The sequence below is a fragment of the Sciurus vulgaris genome, assembly GCF_902686455.1.
Source record: "Sciurus vulgaris genome assembly, chromosome: 3".
NCBI lineage: Eukaryota > Metazoa > Chordata > Mammalia > Rodentia > Sciuridae > Sciurus > Sciurus vulgaris.
The window spans coordinates 53,360,212-53,387,070 of record NC_136463.1 but is presented as its reverse complement, the minus strand read 5'-3'; the positions used below and the strand labels follow the sequence as shown (position 1 = coordinate 53,387,070).

General features: G+C 37.2%; 1 protein-coding gene across 4 annotated transcripts in view; it reads right to left on the bottom strand.

Moving 5' to 3' along the window:
• MYH10 (myosin heavy chain 10) overlaps positions 1-26,859 on the bottom strand; it is a 151,632-nt gene that overhangs the window by 59,449 nt on the left and 65,324 nt on the right. For all 4 annotated transcript variants that reach the window (XM_079133067.1, XM_079133068.1, XM_079133069.1 and 1 more), the window contains exons 6-13: positions 26,119-26,211; positions 15,278-15,341; positions 12,713-12,811; positions 10,219-10,362; positions 9,873-9,968; positions 8,460-8,578; positions 7,622-7,774; positions 4,812-4,985 (exon numbers count right to left, since the gene is read on the bottom strand). In XM_079133067.1, coding sequence (XP_078989193.1) covers positions 4,812-4,985; positions 7,622-7,774; positions 8,460-8,578; positions 9,873-9,968; positions 10,219-10,362; positions 12,713-12,811; positions 15,278-15,341; positions 26,119-26,211 — 942 coding nt within the window. The remainder of the gene's footprint in view (positions 1-4,811; positions 4,986-7,621; positions 7,775-8,459; positions 8,579-9,872; positions 9,969-10,218; positions 10,363-12,712; positions 12,812-15,277; positions 15,342-26,118; positions 26,212-26,859) is intronic.

The window sequence follows — 26,859 nt, the reverse complement described above, 5'->3', positions numbered from 1 at the left end:
AATTAGCACTGATAGTCACACAACTTTGTCAATATACTAAAAACCTGCCATGTGAGTTATATCTCAATTAAAAAAAAAGAACTATAGGTTGCCATTCTCTGGAACAACTTCCTTTTTGTAAGTGAGTGACACATGGAAGCTAAATGGAATATTTAGATGATATACCATGAGTATGGCAAGTGTGTGAGCCACAACTGACCTTAGGCCAATTCTAGGGCATATCCGTAAAATCAGTTTTTTAGAAGAAAACTCTAATATCAGTTTTCTTTAACACACAGGCCATTTTCTTTATTGGAGAAGAGTTAGCTATCTATACAAGTACTATTTTAAAAGCAAAGTAAAGGTTACGGTTAAATGTAATAGTGTGGTTGGAGAAAGGTGAAGGTGGATTCCAAAGCCAGAAGGCAGAAGTTGAGAGAATCCTGCAATGAGACCCTTACCCCATGGCTCCTTCACCTGAAAAAACTTTTGGGGTTTCAGATCAGCTAAAAGGAGATTACAGTCAGAAGCAACAAGGATTAGGTAATCCAGAGGAGCCAAGACTCAATAGTGGCAGGTGGGTCAATCTCCCCCCATCACCTGACAGCTGTGAGTGAGAAGTGCCATACTAATATTAATACAACTGAAACATCTGTCCTTCTCCAGTGATTTTTACAATTTTATGCCCTTTTAGTGAAAATATTCCTAAATTCTGACTTGGATCCCAAATACAATTTAATTTTTTTCTAAATGACTCAGTGACAAAATGATTACAAACAGCAATTCATGAATCTCCTAATTTTTTCCACTTCATTCTTTGATGTTAGAGTCTCTTATGTGCTGGGGATGTGGCTCAGTGTTAGAGGCTTGCCTATCATGAACAAGGCCCTGGGTTCCATCCCCAGCACTGAATTAAAAAAAAAAAAAAAAAAAAAAAAAAAAAAAAATTTCTTATCACTTCTCCTTTTAATTGGTTATTTTTAAAGAACTATAAGTTCAGGAGACTATTTTTTATATAATGGTCAAGAGGTCTGTAAAAACTTTTGAACCCTAAAGGGGCTGGGGTTCAGTTTGTGAGACTGATAATGTGTCAGGCAGGTGCCACTGGAACACATTTTTTTTAATTCATTAATTTATTTTTTGGTAGTGGGGATTGAACCCAGGGACAATTTACCACTGAGCTAAGTCCCCAGACCTTTTTATTTTTTATTTCTCACTAAGTTGCTGAGGCTGGCCTCAGACTTGTGATCTTCCTGCCTCAGCTTCCTGAGCTGCTGGAATTATAGGCATGCACCATGGTGCCTGGCTCCAGAACACTTTAAAAAAGGTATTCTTCAAGAAAATATTGCATTCACTCTCTCTCTCTCTTTCTTTTGGGGAGGTGAGTATTGGGAATTTAACCCAGGGGCACTTTACCACGGAGATACATCTCCAGCCCTTTTTATTTTGAGATAGGGTCTTACTAAGTTGCTTAGGGCCTCACTAATTTGTTGAAGCTGGCCTCAAACTTGTGCTCCTTCTGCCTCAGCCTCCTAAGTCACTGCAATTACGGGCACGTGCCACTATGCCCAGCTGCATTCACTTTATTGTGAAAAGAATATCAATGGAACCGTTAACCAATATCATTCTATAGGCTATCGTTAAATTCCCTATCATCAACATTCTTGCAGGGTTTAAATATTTTTAGGCTTTTATTTTCTTAAACTAGAGATCACACTTCTAAGAATAAGTGGAATCATTCTGAAGTCGAGGTAACCAGTGAGTCAGCATTAAATCTTGCATTCCCTTCTTCTCCTTTGTGAGCTCTCTTCTTTAAATGGGGACTGCTCAAATGGAATAAATGGTACATTCTGAAGGTTTAGGGAAAGAGCCCAGAGATCCCAGGTATAAGGAATATAGGAAGGAAGGATGAAGGGAGGGTTAAAAAATAAAAGAAACAGAGGAAGGGAGGCAAAGAGGGAGGTGGAAGAGAAGGAATTCATTAATTCCACTTGCTGCCCCTAAATATCTAAGTGTAACAAGTTACTGTGAATGTCATGTCCTCCCCATTCCAGTAACACCTGACCAAGTAACTTTCCTAAAATACCATTTTTTTCCTTCCTGCAAAATATCCCTTTCAATGTATTGCTACTTTTTGCCCATAAAATTCTGCCCTGGAACACTCAGTCCTTTCAGGACATCCACATTTGGGAAACCTTGATACTAAGGCCTCCTGTGGCCTCTGCCTTCTTTGGATTCACAAAGCATCACTTAGAGCCAAACCTAAGGAACCAAGGAGCTAACCACTATGTTCTAATCTGCTCTGCTCTGCTCTCTGGTTTCAAAACCAGGTCCTTGAGGTCCAGGGTCATGCTATATACTCTTCTGTGTTCCTGGGGCTTTCCCAGCCTGCATTTGCAGGACACAATTGAGGATTTAACAAATTCTAGCTACCTTGAACTTATCCCAACCCAACAATATTTACACTTAATGTATCTTCAAAGCAATAAAAAATGTAAGCATCAAACCCTTCTTGCCTCAACTATTTTTGCTGGGAATTAATCCTTATAGTTGAAATATTTAATGACTTTTCCGTATCATTCCCATTTTTAGAGTAATAATATTATGTGAGAATGAAGAAAAATATGAAAAATAGTACATAAGAGATTCTGTCCTAGGAAATGAAGGGAAGGGAGGGGGGATGGTAATAGAAAAGACAGTAGAATGAATGGGACATACTTTCCTATGTTCATATCTGAATATGCAACCAGTGTAACTCCACATCATGTACAACTACAGGAATGGAATTCTAATAAGTTATACTCCATGTATGTATGGTATGTCAAAATACACTCTATGGTCATGTGTAACTAAAAAGAACAAATAAAAATTTAAAAAAAAATTGTCCCAGAGGATAAAGCAAAAGCTAAGTAACACTGAAGAGAACATATGCTTGTAAGACTCAATTAAGGGTCATAAAATCATAGATTCAAGAACCCTCTAAAAGCATTTTAAAAAATAGGGTTGATAATTTTCCATATTTCTACAAAGAGACTGCTTAGCCAACTTTATGGTTCTCCTCTACTCTAAAGCATAAGTGCAGGGACACAGTCACTGTGGTCTTAAAATGTAGGCCTTTGAGTGCCACAAGGTCACACAGAGAAGAATATCTCAAATAACATATCAATAATGCCAATAGTACTAACACAAAATATTCCATTCCCTTATTGATATAAATTTCTAAACAAATTTCTTATTGTTGATTTTAGGCAACAGAGCAGTCATGAAATGTGCTGGTGTGCTGGTGTACATGTGAAAGTTGATTAGAAGTTATTGCAAGTGTGTTGTGAATGTTACCTCCAAATGATGCTACAAGGTAACAGGCCATCCTTACCAATACAGGTAATTTGAGATTCCTGCTCTAAACATGGAGCTAAAGTGCCCTGAAAAGTAAAAAGTAAAATGATTCCTTACGTATGAGCCAAGTGAAAACGATCTGTTGCATTCCCTAAACCCAAGTTTCTAATGCACTAAAACTACATCTCCAACGGGGTGAATGTCTTCTAGGTGCCTCCTCTTTCTAACTTCCCACTGCAGGGACTGTACCATCCAAGACCTCTATAGACAGTAGGCCTCCACCATCTTCAAACACAAAGACTCCAGGCAGCAACCAGAGGCTGCATAACAAGAAAAAGAACTGCTTCACTGCCTGTTGTACCTGCTAGGGGAGACTTGAGCTGTTGGTTCAACAGGCCAACTTCAGTACTACTAGAACTTTTTGTAAATTATGGGTATTAATGCAAGAGGCTCTAGGTTAGAACCTAGTACTGGTGGGGAAAAAGATATCATCCTTCATTACACGTTAGTTTTTTTTTTCTATATTATTGCAGATACCAAAATAAAATAAGCAAAATCAATACTCTGGTGAGTAAAAGATAATGCCAGGAAGCCAGGCATGGGGGATGTACTCTTGTAATCCCAGCTACTTAGGAGGCCAAGGTAGGAGGATGACAAGGTGGAGTCCGGCCTGGGCAACTTAGTGAAACCCTGTCTAAAAAACTAAATAAAAGAAAGCTATCTAACAGGAAATACATAGCCAGATCATTAATATTTGTTATGATCACATGGAGTAGTTCAAAAAGCAAATGAACTGTATATAGTTCTATGTACTTTTACGTGACACTAAATCAACACAAAAATAGTTTCTGATGCTTTCTCAGATTGCCACTAAAAATATATCTGCCAAAAGAACCCCCCTGCCCCCACCAAAAACCAAACCAAAACAAAACTGAGACTTTAAATTTTAAAAATGTGCCAAAAGAAAAACACCTCTGTACTTACAACGGCAAACTTTTATTGTGTGGAAAATGGATTTACATGACATGTCTTAGTCCCAGCTAAGTAAGTGTTCCTGATTTACCTAGAATGATGGAAACAGGGGGAGAGAATGGAGGTGCCACTACCACAGTGATCTCTGCTATCTGTGAAGAACCACAACACGTTATTTAATACAACTATACATGTGAGGATAGGAACAATGCTGCAAGAAAAGACAGCTGAAGGGTTTTACTGAAATGTCACTTACTTTAAAATAGGATATTTTATCCAAGCATCACCTTCCTAGAAATTATTATTTATTAATATTAGTATGTGTGGGATTGTGGGGATCAATCCTAGGGCCTTGTGCATGCTAGGTAAGCCTCTACCACTGAGCTACATCCCCAGCTGAAAATTCAGATTGAAAAATTATGTTAACACTGATTAGGATAATTTCTGTCTTGGATTATGCCAAGAAAAAAACCCAAGTCTCTGCTTGAACAGAAACTAGAAGCCAAAAGTGAGGAAACACTTACGGGCCTCTCTATCAGGTCAATGCATGGCTGCAGATCCAGCCCAAAGTCGATGAAGTTCCACTCGATGCCCTCGCGCTGGTACTCCTCCTGCTCCAGCACAAACATGGTGTGGTTGAACAGCTGCTGCAGCTTCTCGTTGGTGTAGTTGATACACAGTTGTTCAAAGGAGTTCAGCTACAGATGTTGAAAGCCATTGTTCAAATATGGGGAGGGAGGAAAGATGGGAATAATTACCTAGTTACCCAAGAAGTTCATTAGAAATTATTATATCAATGATATTATTGATTCTATCTGATGAATCAGTAATGTCCCATTCTACTCTTCGGTAAGGATGCGGGCTCCAGAGTGAGATAAGAAAAAGATCATCTAAGAATCATCTTTACTTCACAGGGCTGCTCCTGGGAGCTCAGCCTGCTCTGATACAAAGATTGCTGAGGAAGGGTGAGGATCTGGGCTAATCTGTGCAAGCACTTTTCTTATTCAATGTTTGACCTCTGCCAATATCAAAAGTGATATAGCACTGCTTTCATGAAGTGAGCTGAACATCTTTCATTTGTTACAGTCATTTCTGTTCTTCCTCTGTGAACTCTGCCCATTTTTCTATTGTGTTGATGAGTGGATGAATGGACAGATGGATGAATTTAGAGGTATAATTTTCTTTATGTAATTATCCTATATACCCAGAGTGCAAGCTCTTTCTGTTTCCACACTGTTCATATGAGTAGCATGTACCCATAAATAACTTATTTCATTATAAAAAGTGACTTTCAATTAGAAAGAATTTAATCAATCTTCTAGGAATAGACTTATGGCCTGAAAAAGCCACTGTGATCTTCCACAACTGCAGAACTGTTTGTACTTGCTGTTTTAGAATGAGGTCATGCTGGAGAGCAGGGGCAGAGACTACCTTGCTTAACATTCTTTCTAACTAGCACATAGGACAAGCCACATACTTAAGAGATTGCCTGACTGCTTATTCATACTTATATAAATGAATTTTGCTTTGCCTTATGATTGATTATGACATCTATTGCTCTATTAAGCCTGTACTACCTGCAACAGAATGTAATCCATATTTAAACTACTGATTACATCTAAAAACAATTGATTTAAAAAAATTTTTTTTGTGATGTCAGGGTCCAAACTCAGTAGGGCCTTGTGTATACATTCTACCACTGAGTTACATTCATCCCCAGCAAAAAAAGAATTGGTTTAGCATATACAGCTTTTATATATGAGGTATGCTCCTGCTATCCCTAGTTGTTCTAGTGTTTTGAACATGAAGGGGTACTATATTTTGTCAAATGCTTTTATTGCATCTGTTGAGATGATCATATGATTTTTAAGTCCACTGATGTGATGAATTATGTTTATTGATTTTTGTATGCTGAACCAACCTTGCATCCCTTGGATGAGCTCCACTTGATCACAGTGCACTATCTTTTTAATATGTGTTCATATGTGATTTGCCAGAATTTTAGCCTCTATGTTCATCAGGGATATTGATCTGAAGCTTTCTTTCCTTGATGTGTCTTTGTCTGGTTTTGGTATCAGAGTGATATAGCCTCAATGAATGAGTTTGGAAGGAGTCTCTCCTTTTCTATTTCATGGAATAATTTGAGGAATGTTGGTGTTAATTCTTCTTTTAATTTTTGCTTGTTTCTTCTTAAATTTATTTTTAGGTATTTCATCTGGTTTTGGTGCAGTTGGAAATGGGGTCTTTTCTTTCTTTATTACCTTCTGTCCTTTATGTAGAAGGTGATAGATATTTTTTCTTTTTTTAAATGTAATTTGTACCCAACATTTTTTCAAGATTTCTCAAGTTATTTACAAATAAATAAATCAATATATATTAAAACAATCTGAGTGGCAGTGTCCAGTTCAGTGGATGAGTTGCTTAACCTCAGTAATGGTTTAGTTTTTATGAGGACACAATGACTTACTAGTATTTTAAAGGAGTTCATTTTAAAATTAGACAATTCAGCTCAATAGTGGCTAAAAGTAATACACTAATTGCAAGAAATACTCAATATTTGTGCCTTCCATATAACCTATCAAAGAAGAAGGACAAACTACATCTATCATGATACAGTTTATATATGTATTTATAGAGATAAGGATATCAATTTTTAGGAGAGCAAATTTTATCCACCTCTCTGCAAATCCTTAATGGGCGTGAGATCATAAATCTTTGCCATGTTGATGGTAACTGGACAAACGTAGTCAGATCACTGATGCAGTGTGCTAAAGGCTATTGTCAAACACTGGGGCTGTGTCCATGGACACTGACCATTCTTTCACATTGCTTCTCTCTGACTCTTGTGCTAGGTCACCCTCATCCTGCCCCTGGTCTACCACACTGTCCTCCTCAATGTCACCCTACTTCTACTTTGTCACTAGAATACACTCCATGTCTCCAACTCTCCTCTTCCTTTGGTTAGCTCTGTTTAGACAAACTGGTTTTCCAGCAGCTTCTAACTTTGAGAAATTCTACCCCATACAGAACCAGAGGGCTCACTCTCATTATGCCAGGAATGCCTGTCACCCCCGCAGACAGACATCTTCCCCAAATAGGTGGTCTACAGGTGCCTCCCTGTTCTTCCTATCACAGTACTTTTCACTGTGTTATCCACATATCTGTGAATTGAGTGGCTGTTTGTCACTGTCTGACTCTCTTCTAAATAGCAGGGACTATATCTGTTTATTTGTCATTACACCCCTGATGCCTGGCTCTAAACACTGTACATAATAAGCCTTAACATTTGTTAAAAGAAGAAGTAAAAAGAAGTGGAAGAGAGAAGAAGGAATACCTCAAAAATTTCAAATCCAGCAATATCCAGGATTCCAATGAAAGATGCTCCCTGCCGTTTGGTCCTGTCCAGAGCTTTATTGATACGGTGGACGAGCCAGCGAAAGAGCCGCTCATAGGTAGCTTTTGCCAATGCTTCTACTGCAAAATCTGCCTATAATTAAATAACACCAACCCGTTATCCTGGAAACAGTCTCAACAAAGTATTCATCACTATTGTGTGAAGTTTAATGTTACACAGTACTCAAGAAGCCTGGATATTTACTACTTAATCATGACTCAATCTTACACATCAATAGAGGGCATTATTAGCACAATTAAATGAAAACTGGGGTTAATTGTTTTAGGGAATAGGTAAAAATGCCCAGGAAAATAAATTTCTCCCCTGACTCCTAGGGCTCTGAGCAGTATCATCTGTCTCATCAGCTCTGTTAGCTGGCACTTTGCCACTTCCAACCTTCTTACAAAGCTATTAATGTATTTCTTAAAATAGACCACAATGAAATGGTAACTACCATTCCTATATTCTTGCTACTGTATCATCAAGCACAGGAACAAGGTAATGGAGGTCCTGCTGCTGGTTTGACTCCTGAAATAAGATTTGTCTACTGGATTATTTGCCTCCCCCTCCCCAGGACAACTAGAGATAATGTTTCAAACTTACTTAAAAAACAAAAAAAATTCAACTTTTAAAATTTTCTGAAAAAGTAAATAAGCTATAGAAAAAAATGTACTCACAAAGTTTTCATTGATTCAGTTTGTGCATGTCAATCAGAAGGTCAAATTACTACCACTTATCACTCCAGCAAATCTGAAATAACAATTAATGTTGAACTCACTTGTTCTTTGGTCTGGGCTTTCTGCACGTAGTCTCGGCCGACCTTGATCCGAGGGGTAAGAATAGCCCGAGTAAACTCCATCACATTCATCCCAAGCAGGTGGCAAAGTTTCTGTGCAACTGAAAGGTAAAAGTCCTTAAATACTCCATTTGTACTCAGGACGGAACCACAACAATCAATAAACACTTGACAAACTCTAGTAATTTTTAAGCTATATTAAAGTTAGTTAAAGATCTGATGAAGTACACCTTCCATTCTTCCAGGGTAATCACACACCCATTTTTAAGCAGTGAGAGATGCTGAGACAGCTTCTGCCCTCCTTGGCTTCAGTGACCTGATTCTCTTCTACCTATGGGTCATGTTATGACTTCAAAGCCAAGCTATACTGACACACATCTCACTTTAAGTCTTCCATTGCTCTGTTGTCAGTCTGATTGCACCATGTGAAAGCCACAGGAGGACACAGGTTCATGTGCCAATCCAACTACTTTGAATGGCAGATACATGTAAGGGTCAGGAAATGGGTGACCATGACACAGCAAGAGAGGCAGGTCACTTAGAAGAACTAAATTGTTAAGGAGCCTTGAAATGGTTATAAAAAGGACTACTTCAAGGAGCAGATAATGTGACTTTATGTCAGCCTTCATTGGCCATGACGCACAGTGGATGTGCCTGTGAGGTGAGATAACTTTTCCAGGTAACCAGGCAGACCAGGCCATACCAGCGATGCACCGCTTCTTTTTTTCTATAGACCACTGGAAGCAAAATGACAGCTCCCAAGACTTGGAAACACAATTTTTTTTTTTTTGGTTCACAACCTTTTTTTATTCCAGATCAGTGTAAATTTAAATCTATTTTTAACATTTCTAAACTAGAGGATTTCATGTTAAAATCTAGATTCCTATCTTGCTTTGAAAAATCAGTTATGAACGCTCCTCAATTCATGATGTTGGTGATGTCCATTTTAAGTTGAGAATGCATGGCTGAACCTAATCTACCTTAAACATGTTCAGACACTTAAATACTGACCGTCTCATGCAGCTTACTAAATCTTGTATCACAAGTGGAAAACAGAATAGTGGCATGGGTCTACTTTCATATCATTATAAAGCTGAATTACTGTAAGTTGGGGACCATCTGTGAAGCAGCTCCCTTCCAGGTGAGTTACAGCTTAATTCCCCTCCCCTCCATGCTCAGCAGAGTAGCATGCCTCTCCCATGCTCAGCAGAGTATGGGTGTCCTTCACCCCCTTCCCTCATCATTTAGGGAGTCAGGTGGGCCCTTAGGTGGGCATACGAGGTTGCCACTCTACTCAAGAGTCCCTAGGGAAGCACATGTTTGTATTTTTCACATGTTCTTAGCAAACACAAGAAATCAATGAAATAGAAATAAAATTGCTATCCATTGGCTTACCTGTATTTTCTGGCATAGAAGCTTGATCAGTATTTCTCTCCTTTTTGAAAGAAATATTTCCAAACTGTAGCACTGAAGATACTACTTTAAGCATTGCTTCATGTTGATAAAAAGAAAAAAAATAAAGAAAGAAAATATTGCACTAACATATAACAGACATATTCTAATTTATTTTGTGCTACAAATTAGCTATGTAAAACTTTTTGATAAAATTCATCTTTACGATTTCATAAAATTAAGGGCAGTTCTCATTCGTTTCCCAATCATTTTCTAGTTTAGGTTATTTACCCCAAATTTATTTGTCTTAAGAAAGTGAGGCTGTGAATCTTAGGGAAATCACACATACACAGGATCTCTTCATGAGAAAAGCCCATTATGTGCATTGCTTCCATGGTCTCCTGAAAGTTATCCTTGTCTTGCTGTCCCGGAATAGGAATATAGCCGTTGGAGAGAAATCTGTAGTTATTAAATCCTTCAAGGAGTAAGTCGGCTAAAAGAAAATACAACAAAATACAATTCAATAAATACTCATAAATAGACTAAAGAACCCCTGCAATCGGATTGCTGGTGTCTCCTGGGAGAACAGGGGCTCACTATCCAACCTATCACCAGCACATACTTTTTCTAATATGCTCATGTAAATATGTGAGCAGACATAAATTTCCATTCTCTGGATCTATGAAGGAGAATGTTGACATGAAGAACAAAGGCAGGAGCTTTTAGGATGGTGATTTGTACAATATTACATTTCAAACTGGATAGTTGGGAAATGATGCAAACTTTTCAGATAAACCTTACTACTTAGTTATTCAGATTTAAACATTTTGGTCATCTTTTCAAGAAAAGCTTTAAAACTCATGCTTTGTACTGCTATCTCAGCAAGTAGTTTACATCAAACATTATGGGATCTATTATAGGCATCCAAGTTCTCAGTCCTATAAAGGCCCTGAAACCCTTTCTCCACATCAGTTTGTTTAAAATGATTTTTTCTTTTTCTTCTTTTGGTGGTACTGGGGGTGGAACCCAGGGCCTCTCCCATGCTAAGCATGTACTCTATCACTGAGCTACATCCCTGTCCTCCAAGCCAGTTTGTTTAGTAGTTACTCTGTCTTCAAAGTGATGGGCAAAATCATAAAACAATAATTGTTGTTTTTTTTTTTTTTAATTTGGCACAGGGGATTGAACCCAGAGGCACTTTACCCTCAGGCTACATCCCAGCTATCCCCACCTTTGCTCTTTTTTTTTGAGACAGGGTCTCGATAAGTTGCTGAGGTTGGCCTCAAACTTGGGATTTTCTTGCATCAGACTTCAGAGTTGCCTGGATTACAGGTGTGTGTCACCACACCTGGCTAATAAATTATAATGGAGGTCACTAGTAACTACTGGCACTATAGGGGCCATAAGTTAGGCAGCACTTACACTTTTGACAAGTATGCTCAAGGCTGTTTCTCAGGAGTGATCCAAACAGAGGGTGCTTATCCCCTTAACAGACGTGCAAATGTGCTCCCATCTTTCCTCGTAATTGGCTATCTTGCTGTCCTGTTGAGGGCCTCGCTGGTCACGCCTTCCCCCCTAATTCTCATTACATCATGTTTAACTTCTCTTAGGTACTGTCTGCTTTCTTTATCTACCTCCTTTCAACACTTTGATCATCTTTTTAAAATTCATTCCTGGTGCAGTTATTGCCTGTCTGAAAGCCTGAGGGTTTTATTCTCATCACACTGCATAATTCTGAACTTTTAGTCTCTCCTTGGCACTTACTTTGTTTTCTTGTTGCTTATGTATTTCCCCTGCAAGATCTTTCTCTAATTAGTTTCTGAGTTCAATGCTTTTATAGATGCCCATGGCTGAAACAAGCCTAATTGCCAGAGGAGAAAAGTTTTACTGTATATGTGTCTACTGTAATATTCAGATAATAATAATCATGGAGAAACATACTCAATTTGGGACTGAGACTGAAACATGTACTTCTTCTGCCTCCCTCATGTATTTCTGATTCAACAAAATTCTCACCCTGACTGGAATTATTTTAACCATGTCCAACCCTAAGATTCTAGTCCTTCCAATTTATGACAATAAAAAAATAAATACTCACCACTGGTTCTTTCTAGTATCAGTGCAAGCATAATCTATATTTAAGTATAAATCTAAGAACAAAAATGTTTATTCTACTTCACTTTATTAAGTAAATATATTTTTTGCTTACTTTTCTACTTATTTTTTTAAAAATTTGTTTTTTATTTGACAGTAGAATGTATTTAGACATATTATGCATACATGGAGGATAACTTCCCACTTCCCATTTTGGTGGATGCACATGATGTGGAGTTACACTGGTTGTGTATTCATATAGGAAAGTTAGTCTGATTCATTCTACTGCTTTTCTCATTTCCATCCCCCACCCTTCCCTTCATTCCCCTTTGTCTAATCCAGTGAACTTCAATCCCTACCAGGGACCTCCCCTGCTTAATGTGAGTTAGCATCCACATATCAGAGAGAACATTTGCATTTGGCCTTTGGTTTGGGGGGACTGGCTTAATTTACTTAACATGATATCTACCTATAAATGTTGAAACAGAATCTCAAAAACACACATCATTTGTCTTCTAATTTAAAAAATTTTAAAAAGAAATAAAAAGCACAAAATCTAACAACTTACCACTTATTTACTCCATGATGTGGAAGTTCAATTTCATTTTCATTCTTATGATTTAACCAGCTAGAGATTTGACACGAGTGTATAAAACCACTATTTCCTGAAATCTTTCTTTCTCAAAAAAATTTCAATATTAGAAATGATATTCTACTAAATATAGGTAGTAAGGACCCTTGTCACTTACACTTCAGGTGTTCCCCAGCTCCAGATAACAACTGGTAAAAGATATGAAAAGTACGCTCATCTTTTGCTTGACGAACAGCACGAGACTTTTCCAGAAGGTCTGAGCAGAGATGGTTAAGGATTATTAAAAGGAGGTTCTCTTTTGGTGTCTACACAAATTTAATTTACAAAACGCTTTCTTTCTTGGATATATTTATATATCAACTATGCTATAATGAACCACTCAAAAAGAATGTCTTTTGTATCTGAATAAAGACAATACATACAATTTGTGTTTCCCAGGAATCTAGAATCACCAGGCTAGGAGAGAACTTTAAAAAGATGGGAAGGTTGTGAGGTGCTCCTCCCGCCCCACCCCACCCATCCTCCTGCTAATCTGGATACATTTAAAGAACACAACACTGTACAAGGAACTGTCAGAGCAATTATAAGTGACTTAAAATTGTTTAGGGCAGGAGAAGCCCTATCATACTGGAATTAATATCACAGTTTTACAAATAAAGAAAGCAAAGTACAAAGTGAAGGATATGTTATCTACCTGTCCTTCCACCCCCCTAAATGATCCCAACACCAAAACTCTTCCCATGACCTTGCCCTGCCCCCTGACTGCCAAAAAGGCCTGCAAAAACTAACTCACTCCTCCCGTAGCCTGGCTCTGTTAAGGCTGTATATAAAGCCCAGAACCTTGTGGCCCACAGCCATTTTACCCCTGAAAATGAGCTACTTTGAGTGTCTGACTGATTAACTCCACCACTAATTAAAGAAAAGCTTGCTGATCTGAGGTCTGCTCCTGGCCTCTGTCATTTGTGTGCCATGTGCTTACACAAAAAAACTGGTCAAAACAACATAGTTAATATGTTGTAGAGCTAGGAATGAAAACTTGATGTGACTCCCAAATGTGTGTGCTTGGTTCTGACCCCCACATTCAAAGTCTCTTATGCCCTAAATGCTTCCCTCTCTAATCCAGCCCCTTTAGTAACTTTCCCAAATGCCTTGAGATGTGACTATGATTGGATGACAGTTATCACCCACTGAATTCACCACTGGCCTTCCCTTAGCTGAGCTTAAGAACCACTGTGGTCAGTCAGTGCCTACAGCCTACTTCCACCTACTGCCCCCTGCCTGACCTTCCTGGAAGCAAGCAGCTTGACCAAACTCCTGCATGTCAGACTATCACACACCTGCCTGTGGATCTGGGGCTCAATCCAAGGCTGGCTGGGCCCTCTGTCCACTGTGTGTGGACACTCCAAGAGCGTCTGTGGGCTATGGTCACACTGGGCTCTTGCTGACTGTGTTTCACTGCTTTGCAAGAAGACTGTCTCTTTTGAAGTAAACCTTCCTTGAGGTCACCAAATGAATTAATTCTGCATGTGCCAAATAGCCTGAATTTTAAGTCAGACTATCCCGAACATATTCTCCACATTAAGTGAAAAATATTCATATAAATGGTGTTAGACTAGTATGAAGTATGTGTCTATGTATGTGTATGTGTGTACACGTATATTTCTGGCTTTGAAAGTACACAAAATACCACTCTTAAAAAAATTTAGATACTGGAGAACTTTACCATGAAGTTATATCTCCAGTCCTTTTATGTTTTATATTTTTATTTTTTTGGTACCAGGGATTGAACCCAGAAACCCTTAACCACGGAGCCACATTCCCAACCTCCCCAGCCCCTTTATTTTATTTTAATTTTGTATTTTGAGACAGGGTCTTGCTAAGTTGCTTAAGGCCTTGATAAGTTGCTGAGGCTGGCTTTAAACTTGAGATCCTCCTGTCTCAGCCTCCCGAGCCACTAGGATTAACAGGTTGTGTGCCACCATGCCTGGCTCATATTATGAGATCACTGTTTTGCTTAAGTGCTGAGCAGGTTTTGCTAAGTTGCTGAGGTTGGCCTGTGATCCTCTGGCCTTGGCCTCACTTGAGGGACAGAAACAATATATTTCTATTACTGGAAATTATTCTAACAAGCATCAGAGAACTGTCATCTGTATCCCTTCTAATTTGCACACTGTCATTCAGATTCCTTTTTGTTGTTCAGCTCTAATTTGTTTTATATATACCTACTATTTCTTAATACCATTCTGTGCATGTGACATTTCTTAAGCGTATTCTATATATTTGACATTTTATCTTTTCCTCTAGCTTTTTCTACTTAACACCAATTGAAATTACTGACTCTATAATCTTACAAGGCTTGTTTCGCTGTGTACATGTTTATCCTATTAAGATCAGAGGCAGATGGTAGAACACGGGTGACCAAGACAATACCTGAAGTGCAGTTGCAGTAACACTCACCTAAACATCCTGAACCACACATGCGTGAGGCTCTCCACCTATCCTGGCCCATAGGCTGGGATGTGGTTTTAACAACAATCAACAACAACGATATCCACACCACTCTGGAGTACACACTCAGTAGCTGAAAGCATCTGCACACGTTCTGTGGTCCGTGGGGTGAGTCTTCCCACCTGCAGAGTGGGATGACATCACCAAGGGTTGCTGTGGGGCTGTGGAAAGACTGGGTGTCTATTCTGGACAAAGCAATTATGAAAAAGGATACATGTTTCGATGTTGGCCCCAACAATATAGCCAGTTACATCAAAGTTGATCCGAATAAACTTGCCCTGAAGATAAATGTAAATGAGAAAATTGAAAATAAATAACACTGAGGATTTCAGCACAATAATAAAATATTAAGAAAATGTATCTTGCCCTGCACCCATGTATTGGCTATAAAAATAGATCTTATGTATTGCTTCAAATAAAAAGAAAAGCTGCAATAAGTATCAAAAAATCAGCAATAAGATAAAGACCACCTTCCCAGGCTATAACAAAATAACACTAGAAATGTTAGCAAAAAGAAAGTAATGAACACTGATCATTTAGAGCTTTTTAAAGCTTTTCTAAGTAATCTGAGATACAAGATTTTAATAGCTTTAAAAGAATACTATTCCAGCCTTATACTGATAATTCAAAATCTGATTAATAGAGATGACTTCTAAGGAAAATAGAAATCTAGTCAAGAAAAAAACTATGAGAAAATTTGAATAGGCCACAAAAATAATAACAAAACCAAATTACTTCTTTAAAAATGCTGGATTGGTTTTGTGAAACAGTTTGACAAATTTTTAAGGAATATTTGACTCCCTTACTACATAGCTGTCTTAGGGAAAGAGGAAATAATTATTTTATAATTCATTTTATAAAGTTATCATAACACTGAGTACCCTAATTGTTAAAAGATGGTACCCCCCAAAAAGCAAAATGAAAGCCCAAACTGTTAGAGATAATACCAAAAAAAGTAAAAAGAAAGCAAATATAGTTATACCTAACTCACAAATGTAACTATAAAACTCAAATTAAACACTTTATAAGAGGATTTATTCTAAGACTATTAAGAAGAGCTAATCCTAGGAAACACATGACTATGTGAACAGTCAAGGGTTTGGAAGGCCCCCTTTGAGGAAACTAACAGGCTCATTCTAAAATATGAGAGAAAATGAAGAAGATTTACAGTAGTCACAACTTTGAGAAAGAGAACCAGAGTTGAAGGGCTCACACTACTTGATTTCAAAAAGCTATTAATTTATTAGGACAGTGCAGTATTGGTAATAAGGACAGAGATACAGATCAATAGAACAGAATGAAGTCTGGCATTGTGGCACATGCCTGTAATCCCAGTGACTTGGGAGGCAGAGGCAGGAGGATTGTAAGTTGGAGGTCAGTTTCCCCAACTTAGTGAGAGCCTTTGCAACTTAGTAAAGTAATTAAGTAATAGTTACTTTAGTAATTAGTAATAAAGTACTCTTGGGTTCAAGCTCCAGTACCAAAAAATAAAAATAAGTAAAAAGAATAGAGTTCAGAAGCAGACCATCCATGTAAGGTCAATTTATCTTCAACAATGATACCAACATAATTTAACAGGGAAAGGATAGTCTTTTAAATAAATGGTGCTTGAAAAATGGGCAAAATGAAGAAAAACAAAACAGAAAGAGTATAGATCCTAACCTCATGTTATATATAAAAATATTAACTCAAAATAGACCATAGATCCAAACATATGGGTTGAAACTATAACACTTCCCAGAGAAAACAAGAAAAAATCCTTATGACTGAAGTTAAACAAGATTTTTTAAAAAGTAAAAGGAATGAACCATCAAATCTTAAAAAATGATAGCTGGATTTATCCAAACTTAAAATTTCTATTTTTCAAAGACACTGAAGAAAATGAACAGAGAAGCCACAAACTGGAAGAGAATATTTAAAGGACTTGTTCTCATAATATGTAAAAAGCTCTCAAAACTCAATAGTAAGAAAAACTGATGAAAGATTTAAACAGATACATCATCAAAGAATATCATGGGGCTGGGCATGGTGGCACATGCCTGTAATCCCAGTGGCTTGGGAAGCTGAGGCAGGAGGATCACAAGTTTGAAGCAGCCTCAGCAACTCAGGGAGTCCATAAGCAACTTAGCAAGAAAGAGGGCTGGGGATGTGGCTGAGTGGTTAAGCACCCCTAGGTTCAATCTTGAGTACAAAAAAAAAAAAAAAAAAAAAAAAAAAGATTAAAAAAAGATAATGGTCAATAAGTTTAAGATACTCAATATTGTGAGTAATTAGGGAAATCCAAATTCAAATGGCCACAATGATATACCACTACATATCAACCAGGATAGCTATAATTTTAAACAAAGATCAGCGAGGATACAAAACAACTATAGAACTCCCACACAATCCTTGCGAGGCTGTAAAATGGTACTGTTCCTGCAGAAGAAATTTGCCAGTTTCTTATAAAGTTAAACCTGGTTATCAAATGACTGAGCAATCCTACTCCTACTTGATTACCCCAGGGAGATGAAAGCATGTGTGTACCAAGACCTGCACATGAATATTCATAGCCACTGTATTTTCTAACAGTCCCCAATTAGAAATAACCCAAATGTCCATCAACCTGTGAATAACTAAAAAATTGTGACCTATTCATACAATGGAATATTACTGAGCAATAAAAAGGAACAAACCAGTGATTAAAACCAACAATAAGGATAGACTAAAAAGCATTATGCCATGTGAAAGAAGCTGGACATAAAACACTACATACAGTATGATTCCATTTCCTTGATTTTCTAGAGAAAAAGAGTACTACAGGGGAAAAAAACAGATCAGCAGTTATAGGCAGGAGGAAGCAAAAGACTTTCTGGAGTAATGGAAATGGTCTCTCTGGGGATCGTGGTGCTAGCTACAGTAATCATACATTTGTCTCTACTCATCAAACTGTACACTAAAAAAGAGTGAAATTTAATGTATGTAAAGTTTTCTAAAATTTATCAGGGAGAAATCTTAGGACCCCCTAGATAAATGTTAATTTTTAGAACATAAATCATCATCTATTCCATTTACTGTAAGCATATTAAATAAATTTGCTCTTCCTGTTAAAGTGAAAACATTAGATTTACACTACTCTTCTTCTGTATTACTTTAGCCCCTTCTCACCCTTTCCAGTGTACTGTTTTTTTTTTTTTTTAGTGTATAAATATATACTCTCCCTAGTTTTCTTCTCCCCACATAGCTTCTTGCAATATTTTGAGAAATATGATAAACAAACTAAAGTTTGATAAAATAAGAACAGTAACATCCTTCAGAGCAATTCCATTATTCTTATTATTCTAATCAATTTTTTAGCATAGTTGGTAATGATAAAGACGAATGAATTCCTTAGATAATGAAACAGCAAAATGTTTCAAGATACAGAAAAAATAGTCATACTCCACACCAGATCTTCTCTTTATAAAATGATCCAATGGATTCGTATGGTAATTATAAGAGAATGAATTTTATCTTATTTTAAAAATAAGTGTATTTTGTCTTTGTTCCTTGGAAGACCCCTAAGAAAGAATAAAGTCAAAAAACTATTAGTCCATACGAACAGGTACAACTGTTCAAAAAAGAAACACAAAAACTAAAATTGGGTCCTGATGTTGTGAGGGTTAAAATTCTTTATAAATTTTAAACAGCTGTATCACCTACACAATACCTCATTGAGTTAATTAAGAACTGCTATTTTAAGAGCCAGTAGTCAAAAGACAATGTTATTATTCCCTTGCTATAAAGGATACATTGCTAACAGAACTGCCCAAGCAAATACTTCTCAAACTTCTCATTTTAACACTGCAGAAAGGTTAATCAAAATCATACAGTTTCATCTGATTCCTACAAAATTCATTATCCAGTAAAACAAACTTACAGCTTTCACCAACCTGTCTAACTTTTATACTGAGTACATCTAAGACTAGCTGTTTAAACTTTCAAGTCCTTATGCTACTTCCTACTTTTGCTTTACCATCTTAAAAAGAATGGAAGTTCAAATTTTGTCAAAAAAAAAAAAAAGGAATTCTTTGGGCCATAAGCCAAAATAATCACACAGATAACTTTGAACTCTAACAACTTTGAAAACTAAACTTCAGTGCTATGCATTTTATATTTAGTGAATTTAATTTCCCCTTATTTCATGGAAAATTATAAATTAGGAAAGAATGTTAGAGTCAAAGGAGAAATGGCAGAAAATTAGGGTTTTGGTCTTCTGAATAGGTAACCTATGAAGAAATGTTCCAGAATAATTCAGACATGTGGTCACCTACTTGGAAAAATAAATGAAGTCTCTAATGTGCAATGCTCTAACTTTCTCACCAGCTCCCTAGCCAAATGTCCTCTTCATAACTGCGTCAATGGTTGCTCTAGCCCTTACAGTAAGTGAAAAGAGCCAGGCAGATAGTCATGAAAAAAGGGTTGGAGATATAGAAGGAAGGAGAATGTTCCCACTCTGCTTCTTCTCTACACCCCCAAAGAAACTAGTATCTCTGAAAACAGTAGATATAGTAACTAATATCCTCAATTATAAGCCGCACCTCTAGAACTGATTCTATTTTGAAAACGTTTTAACAAAACAAAAACCTTAGAAAGTTGAAAAATTATCACCTCCATGCTAAACAATATTTGTGCTCAGATATTTTATAAGACAATATGATAAAGTAAAATTTCAGAACCAAACAGAAACACTTTCCTGATTCTCCTCAAAAAATCTAGGATTTAAATAGTTCCTTTAATGTTGGACATGGTGGCAAATTAGGTGAGAAGCAGGCCACAAAATGTGACGACATTTCAGTGTGGGACAGTTGAGCACTTGTGTAGATGAGCAAGTACGACTTTTCACTCTTCCTTGGGTTGGGGTTAGGGGAGGAATAAAATCTGTAAGTCAAAAAAACTTCTCATATTAATAACAAATGCTCTTTCAGAATTAATTAATTTGTGCTGAAAATACCCACTCCATATTTGATTTCCATAAAGGTCAGATTATGGTATTCAGAATAGTCAACCAGAATCTCATCAATAAAAACAAAAACAATGACAAGTACATTAAATATTCATTCTAGTCACACAGTTTGACTGTGTTGCAATACAAGAACTGAGACCATACACTTGCTCTAAGTGTTCTGAATAGCAAGACTAGCAGAATTCTTTCTCCCTTTATGTAAAACACAGATTTTATAATTTATTTATTCATCTATTCATTTGATACAGAGATGGAACCCAGGGTCTCATGCACTGTGGCAAGTTCTCTACCAAGGAGCTATGCCTTCAGTCCTAAAACACAAATTGTTAAGAACTTAAGAACGACCTGGATATTTAATACTTTGATATTATAAGGAAAATAAGGTTATTTGGCTTCAGCAGTTTCATTTGTTCTGAATTACTATCAGTCTTCTGGGGTGGTTACAACATATCCATAAACACTAAGCCCAGATTAATCATTAATTGGCAATTTAATACAGAGGCAATGCAGGTTACTTTCGCATTCTGAAAATGTTTTTCCCTCCCTAATTCGGTATCTAAACTGTTATATGAGCTAATAATTTACTTTAAAATGCTTTAGCATAGAAAGGGAATTATGTCTGTGTGTAGGTTTTGTTTTCATCTCCATTCTGGAGCTAGCCATTTGCCCTAGATGGAAAACCCATTCCAGGAGTAATTAGCTAGCATTTAATCCAAAGGCCAGATGGCTACCTTAAATGCTTCAGCTATCTTAATCTCCAAACGACACCAGAAGCTTTGTTATTAGTAAAATGAGTTTTCATGTGAACTTGTTACTTAGTATAATGGATATTAGAAATTATGAGGCAACATGAGTGGCATTAAGAGACTGGCTGTTTAGAAATATCAAGAGCCTCCCACTCTGGCAAGAACAAGGCATTTAGACTCAGGCAGGTCCAGGAGGCTGTGCTGCTGAAGGCCAGGCTCTCCCAAAGCTATGTCCAGCCTCTGATCTGGTTGCAGATTATGATGCAGACCATAATCTTTCTGATATTATCACATGTGCTTTGGTAGATCTTTGAGGGATAACTTTGAGCAGAGTACTTAGAACTGAGCTGCATTTGCCTTACACAACTGTTTTTTAGTGCCTACCTACAACTAAGTGCACCTGAGGGTGAGAATTTCCACTTGCTTTCATTATAATTTGGGAGTCAAACTGGAGGGAGGAGATACCTACAGGCTTTACCTAACCACAACTACCAGAGGCTAATTATCTATCTAAAAGCACACAACAGTTCGAAATTGTGAAACTGGCATAGGTGGGTTTGCAAAAACAAACAAAAAGGATTGTGTAAACAGAGAAAGTGATTCTTTCTAAGACTTCGAGGGGAGATGTATCTGCTGATCCAAACAATCATTTTGAAATTGAAGTCCCTGTTTTTAAAGTTTCATTATGAGACATTCATTTTACATAAATCTCCACCATCTGGAATGCATTTTTATTTCTCATAAACAGAGAACTGGACTAACTGTGAACGATTATTTTCATACGGGTAATGCTCTCCTAAAGAATCCCCCTTTAACACAAACCATATGCTAGCATCTTTGAAAGAAAAGATATTCTTCAGGAAATTAGTTGTCTATATCAGATCAAAGAAATGGAACCAAATGGCTTCTAAAGCTTATGGAGTTTATAGTTTCAAATATTTTCACTGCAAGCATGTGGCTTGTAAATAATGACTGCATGAAATCTCATTGTACACACAATCCATTTTTCAATATCACATTACTCTTTCTGTAGGACACCAATTCCAATTTAAGGCCCAGCCTGTCCATGAAGCCACTAGCTCCCACATGACTCCTACCCATGCTCCTAAAACTGGGGCATGCACACTTTCAGAGATAAGCACAATCTTGCAAGATGGCATATCATCAAAAACATATTAAAGTTAAAACCAGGACTGGGGATGGAGCTCAGTGGTAGAGCACTTGCCTAGCATGCCCTGGGTTTGATCCCCAGTACTATGACAATAAAATAATGTTAAAACCAAAATGAAGGTGAGCCCTAAAAGGCCGGGGGCTTTAATTTGCCCAATTTAATTTGCCTATTTGGCACTTAGCAGGCAATCAAATTTAACTAAATGAATCCCACAAACACACCTACTATGTCCTTGCATGTTTGAGGCACAGTGCTAGGAACTAGAAGCAAGGAGGAGAATGAAGCAAAGTCCTTACTGTCAGAGACCTTACATCCTCATGATAGTGATGATAAAGAAGCCATCTAATTAGCTATCAATACTCATAAGTGCTGCTAGGGATATACACAGAACATTGTGATAGGGGATCATTTAGGAAACTCTAGATAGGGTTTTAGACTAGGCAGTTAGGAGAAGAAGAAATGTGGACAGATTTGAAACATATTCTAGAACCAACTGGATTCACTGCCAGCTGGGAAATGGGCCATGAGAAAGGCTAAATCAAAGAAGACCCCTAGGTATTTTGTCTTCCAGGATTTGTGCTGTTTTAAGTTTAAGCAACTGGGTGATCCAATGGTATCATTTTTTGACCTAGGACAAAAAGGAACAAATTTTTAAAAAAGAAAAATTTCCATTTAGGGTATGTTAAATTTGAGAAATCTAAATATCCAAATGGAGATATCAACTGAGCAGCACAGTTGCCTGGCCAAGAAAAAAGATGCTTAAGAATTAATTGAACCACACAACAAATCGCAAGTCAAAATTGCACACAATTTAATTTAAAAAATGAGTCAACACTGGCTACTGCCAAACAGGCTAAAAACCAAAGTGTTGGCAACACCCATAGACAAGTACTAAAGGGATATTTTTAACTGAACATTATTCAATCAGTGGAATTATTACTTATTTTTTATGATACTACTAAAATTAACTACTTGTTTTAGTGTTATATAGTTAAAGCCTTATGATAATAGAAATTAGCTACTAAATCATTTCTTAAAAATACTGCATACATCAACAGAAGTTGACCTTCTAAGAATTAACAAGTTCATAATTGACTATATGAAAATATCCTTGTTTCTTGTTTGAATGAAAAGCTGAGAACATTGCCTTAACAAAAAATATTTTTCCTATAGAAACAAAAATCAGCCTGTAATATATCTTTTATACATAACATACTTAAAAGTTATCATACAGTAGTGCAAGCATTTTGGAAGGTGGTACATGGCTAAAATAAGGTTTGTTGAGAACTTAGATCAGATGGCTAATTCTTGCTCTTTTCCTGTTGCAGAGTACCTACAGAAACAATCTCAGAAACTCCTCCTACTAGCAGAATGTAAAACAGTTTCCTACCAGAATTATTTATATAAACCTTTGGAATAGGAAGCATAAATAACAAGCATTAATCAAACTCATGTTATTACTTTGCAAGTAAGCTACAAAAAGTTATCACCTTAGTTTGGGCTATAACTTGAATGAACAATTGAGAGCAGAGTTTTGCAACCTTGGCATAAGTGACACTCAGGGCTGGGTGATTCTCTGTTGTGAGGACTGTCCTGTGTATTGTAGAATGTTTAGCAGCATTCCCTACCTCTACCCATCAGATGCCACACAGTGCCCTTTCCCACAACTGAACAAAGAAAAATGTCTCCAGACGACCCCTGAGAAGCCCACCAATTAAGAACCTCAGAGAGTGATGCTAATCATAGATCAAAACCTCTTATAAGTCAATGATGGAGACCCTGCTAAGGATTCATGGTAGCTAGCCTTCAAGATGGTCTCCAAGATCCCCACCTCTGGCATTCACACACTTGTGTATTTCCCTCCACAGTACAAGGTTGGTTTGTGCAACCCACATACAGAGAGATGGTATGTGGCCTCCAAGGCAGGGTCAAAAGAGACACTGAGTCTTGCTTTTGTCTTGCCTTCTCTTGGATCGCTTGCTCTGAGAAGCCAGCTGCCATGTCATGAGAACACTGAAGCAGCCCTGCAAAGAAGCTACAAGATGAGGAACTATGGCCTCCAGCCACAGCTGGGAGGAACTGGGACCACTTGCCAAAAGCCACCTGAGAAAGCTTAGAAGATCATCCTCTAACCTCAGTCTCACCAACAACGTCTTGATGCAACCTCATGAGAGACAGACCCTGAGCCGGAACCACCCAGCTGAACTGCTACTGAATTTCTGACACACAGAAACTGTGAAATAAGAAATGTTTTAAGTCACTAGGTTTTAGGTCATTTGTTACTAGTAATAGATAACAAATATAGAATACTTTATATCTGTTCCAAACCCAAAATTAATGAGTGGAAACATACTCTGCCAAGTAGATAAATCCTTACCATTTGATAACAGAATCACTACATTATTTACCAAAGGACACAAATATAGCTTTGCAGCAATTTATCTTTTCTAGATAAAAATGAGACAACTGGGCATAAAACAGTTTCTCCTGAATTCAGAGTGTGGTTTGGGGGTGAAAAAAATCAGAATAGATGGGTAACTAGATTTATGCGGTAAAATAAAAGGATTTTCCATGAAGAAGTCCTTGAAAATTTTCATGGAGATTCACATACCGAAGTTGGGAGCTCACTGTTTCTCCCATTCCATGCCGTAGCCACTAAACACAGGGCTTTTCAGTAGGAAGAATTTAAGATTTAATTGTGGCTTAGACTCAACAGGGATGATCCAGGGGAAAGACAGGGACACTAAAAGCAACTCAGTTCCTTAGATTGTTTATAAATCCAAAGTCACTGGTGTGCTTCCTATTGACACAGGAACGTTCTTTACCTCACTTGAGCTAAGATAACTATTAAATGCACTTGGGATAAGTGAATTTTTCAAATATTATTTTTAAATGATATTCCAAATAAACAGAACCCTATTTCTTCTATAATGTGGAAAGTCTCCTGCACTTCTACTACTTCTGAAAGTGGATGGGCTGAATGGTGTTCTGCAAAGTCACATGTTGAAGCTGTAGACCCCAGCACCTCAGAATGGGACTGTATTTAGAGAGGGGGTTGTTTAAGAGGTAATTAAGTTAAAGTGAAGTCATTAGGATGGATCCTAACCCAACGGACTGGTGTTCTCACAAGAGATTAGGACACAGACACACTCAGGAAAGACGCTGTGAAAGGTGGTGATCATTTACAAAACACGGAGAAGCCTTAGAAGAAACCACATCCTGCTGACACCTTGATCTGAGACATCTATCCTCCAGAATTGTGGGAAAGTAAGTCTCTGTGGTCTGATCTACCCAGTCAGTGGTTCTTTTTTAGGCAGCCTTAGAAACTAATACAGAAGAGTTTCTGGCTACCTTTGTGTTTATTGGTCCTCAGAGATAATCCCTTCCATAGCTATTAAGATATGGGAACCACACTACCAGAAAAAAAATATGAAGTCCATGACTTTACATGCCCGGTTTTAAATGTCACAATAGCAGATTTCCAAAAATTTCCACCAAAGAATCACTGAAATTCAACCCTCTTTTATCCTGACCTTCTAAGACATTTTATCAATACTTCAGAGGATGAAGAAAAATATAGTAGAATTGATTTGAACAACTTCAGTAAAAATAATTGAACACTGAAATCCCACAGATAATAGGATAATATCCTCGAGTAAAAGACTACGTACGCCTAGTCAAACAGAGGAAAAAAGAAAAATCTTTAAGGAATTGAAATAGTTGAATAGCTAAGAAAAATGTCTAATGAGAAGTACTAGTAGTTGACATCCTATAGAAATAGCAATTAGAAAAGGACAATTTACTACATTTAATACCAACTTCATTTATTGAATACTTATGCCTACAGCTATGCTAAGGACTCAAAAATGCATGTCCTTTTATCGCCACACCAACCCCAGATGGGGTGTTAGCATCAAAGATATAAAAACAGGTTCAGAGAGATTATAGTAATATAAATGGCTATATATTGCTGTATAATATGATTAAATCATTTCCCATTATTTTTTCCCCCTTTTTTCTAAATGTGGCTACTAGAAAATTTTACTACACCTGTTTGCCTCTTCTTAACAGGAAGAAATCAATTCTTTTGCTTAATCACAGTAGACATTTAACTAGATATTTGAGGAATTAGTTTTTGGCTCTTTTAAACTTACGAAACGAGATGAGTTATCATTTTTCACAGTCTTCGCATTTCCAAATGATTCCAGAATTGGATTTGCTTGCAAAAGTTGCCGTTCAAGTTCCCCCTATAAGACATTACACACACATACACATACACACACATAAATAAAAACAGATGTATGTTAATCTAATGTCTTTATTCCAGTCCTCAGGGAAAAAAGGAAAGGGGGAAAATAAAGCACCCACAGAAAGTGCCTCTCTTCCTCAGTTCTTTGATTCTGCCATCCAGCAACCTTTGATGGCTTCAGTCCTAGTTATGCTAATGGGTTCTGCTAAAAGGAAAAATTAGCATCCAGAAAGTGGTCACAGGAGAAGAAAATGTCACACTGACCAGATATCAGCTTAAACATAGGCACACACTAGGCAGAGAACTGTGAAAACAAAACAAACCAGTTGGTCTCTGTGAAATGAAATTTAGCACAACACTTCAATCAAGAACATATTAATACTTACACTTCTGTTTATTTTTTGCACTGCTTTGTTCAAAACATTGAAGGTGGCTAATTTAATAATTACCACTGTATTAGTATAAGACCTTCCATCTTTCCAAGGGTTGTACATAATATCTTAATGGTGTAGACAGGGCCATTCCTCACCTTCATTTTCAGAGGATGGCACAGATGGCAAGATACTCACTTGCTCAAATTTAAAAGGTTAAATATGATGCCTCTGGTATAATGCATGCTTCAGTCAGTATGCTTACATGTAAATTA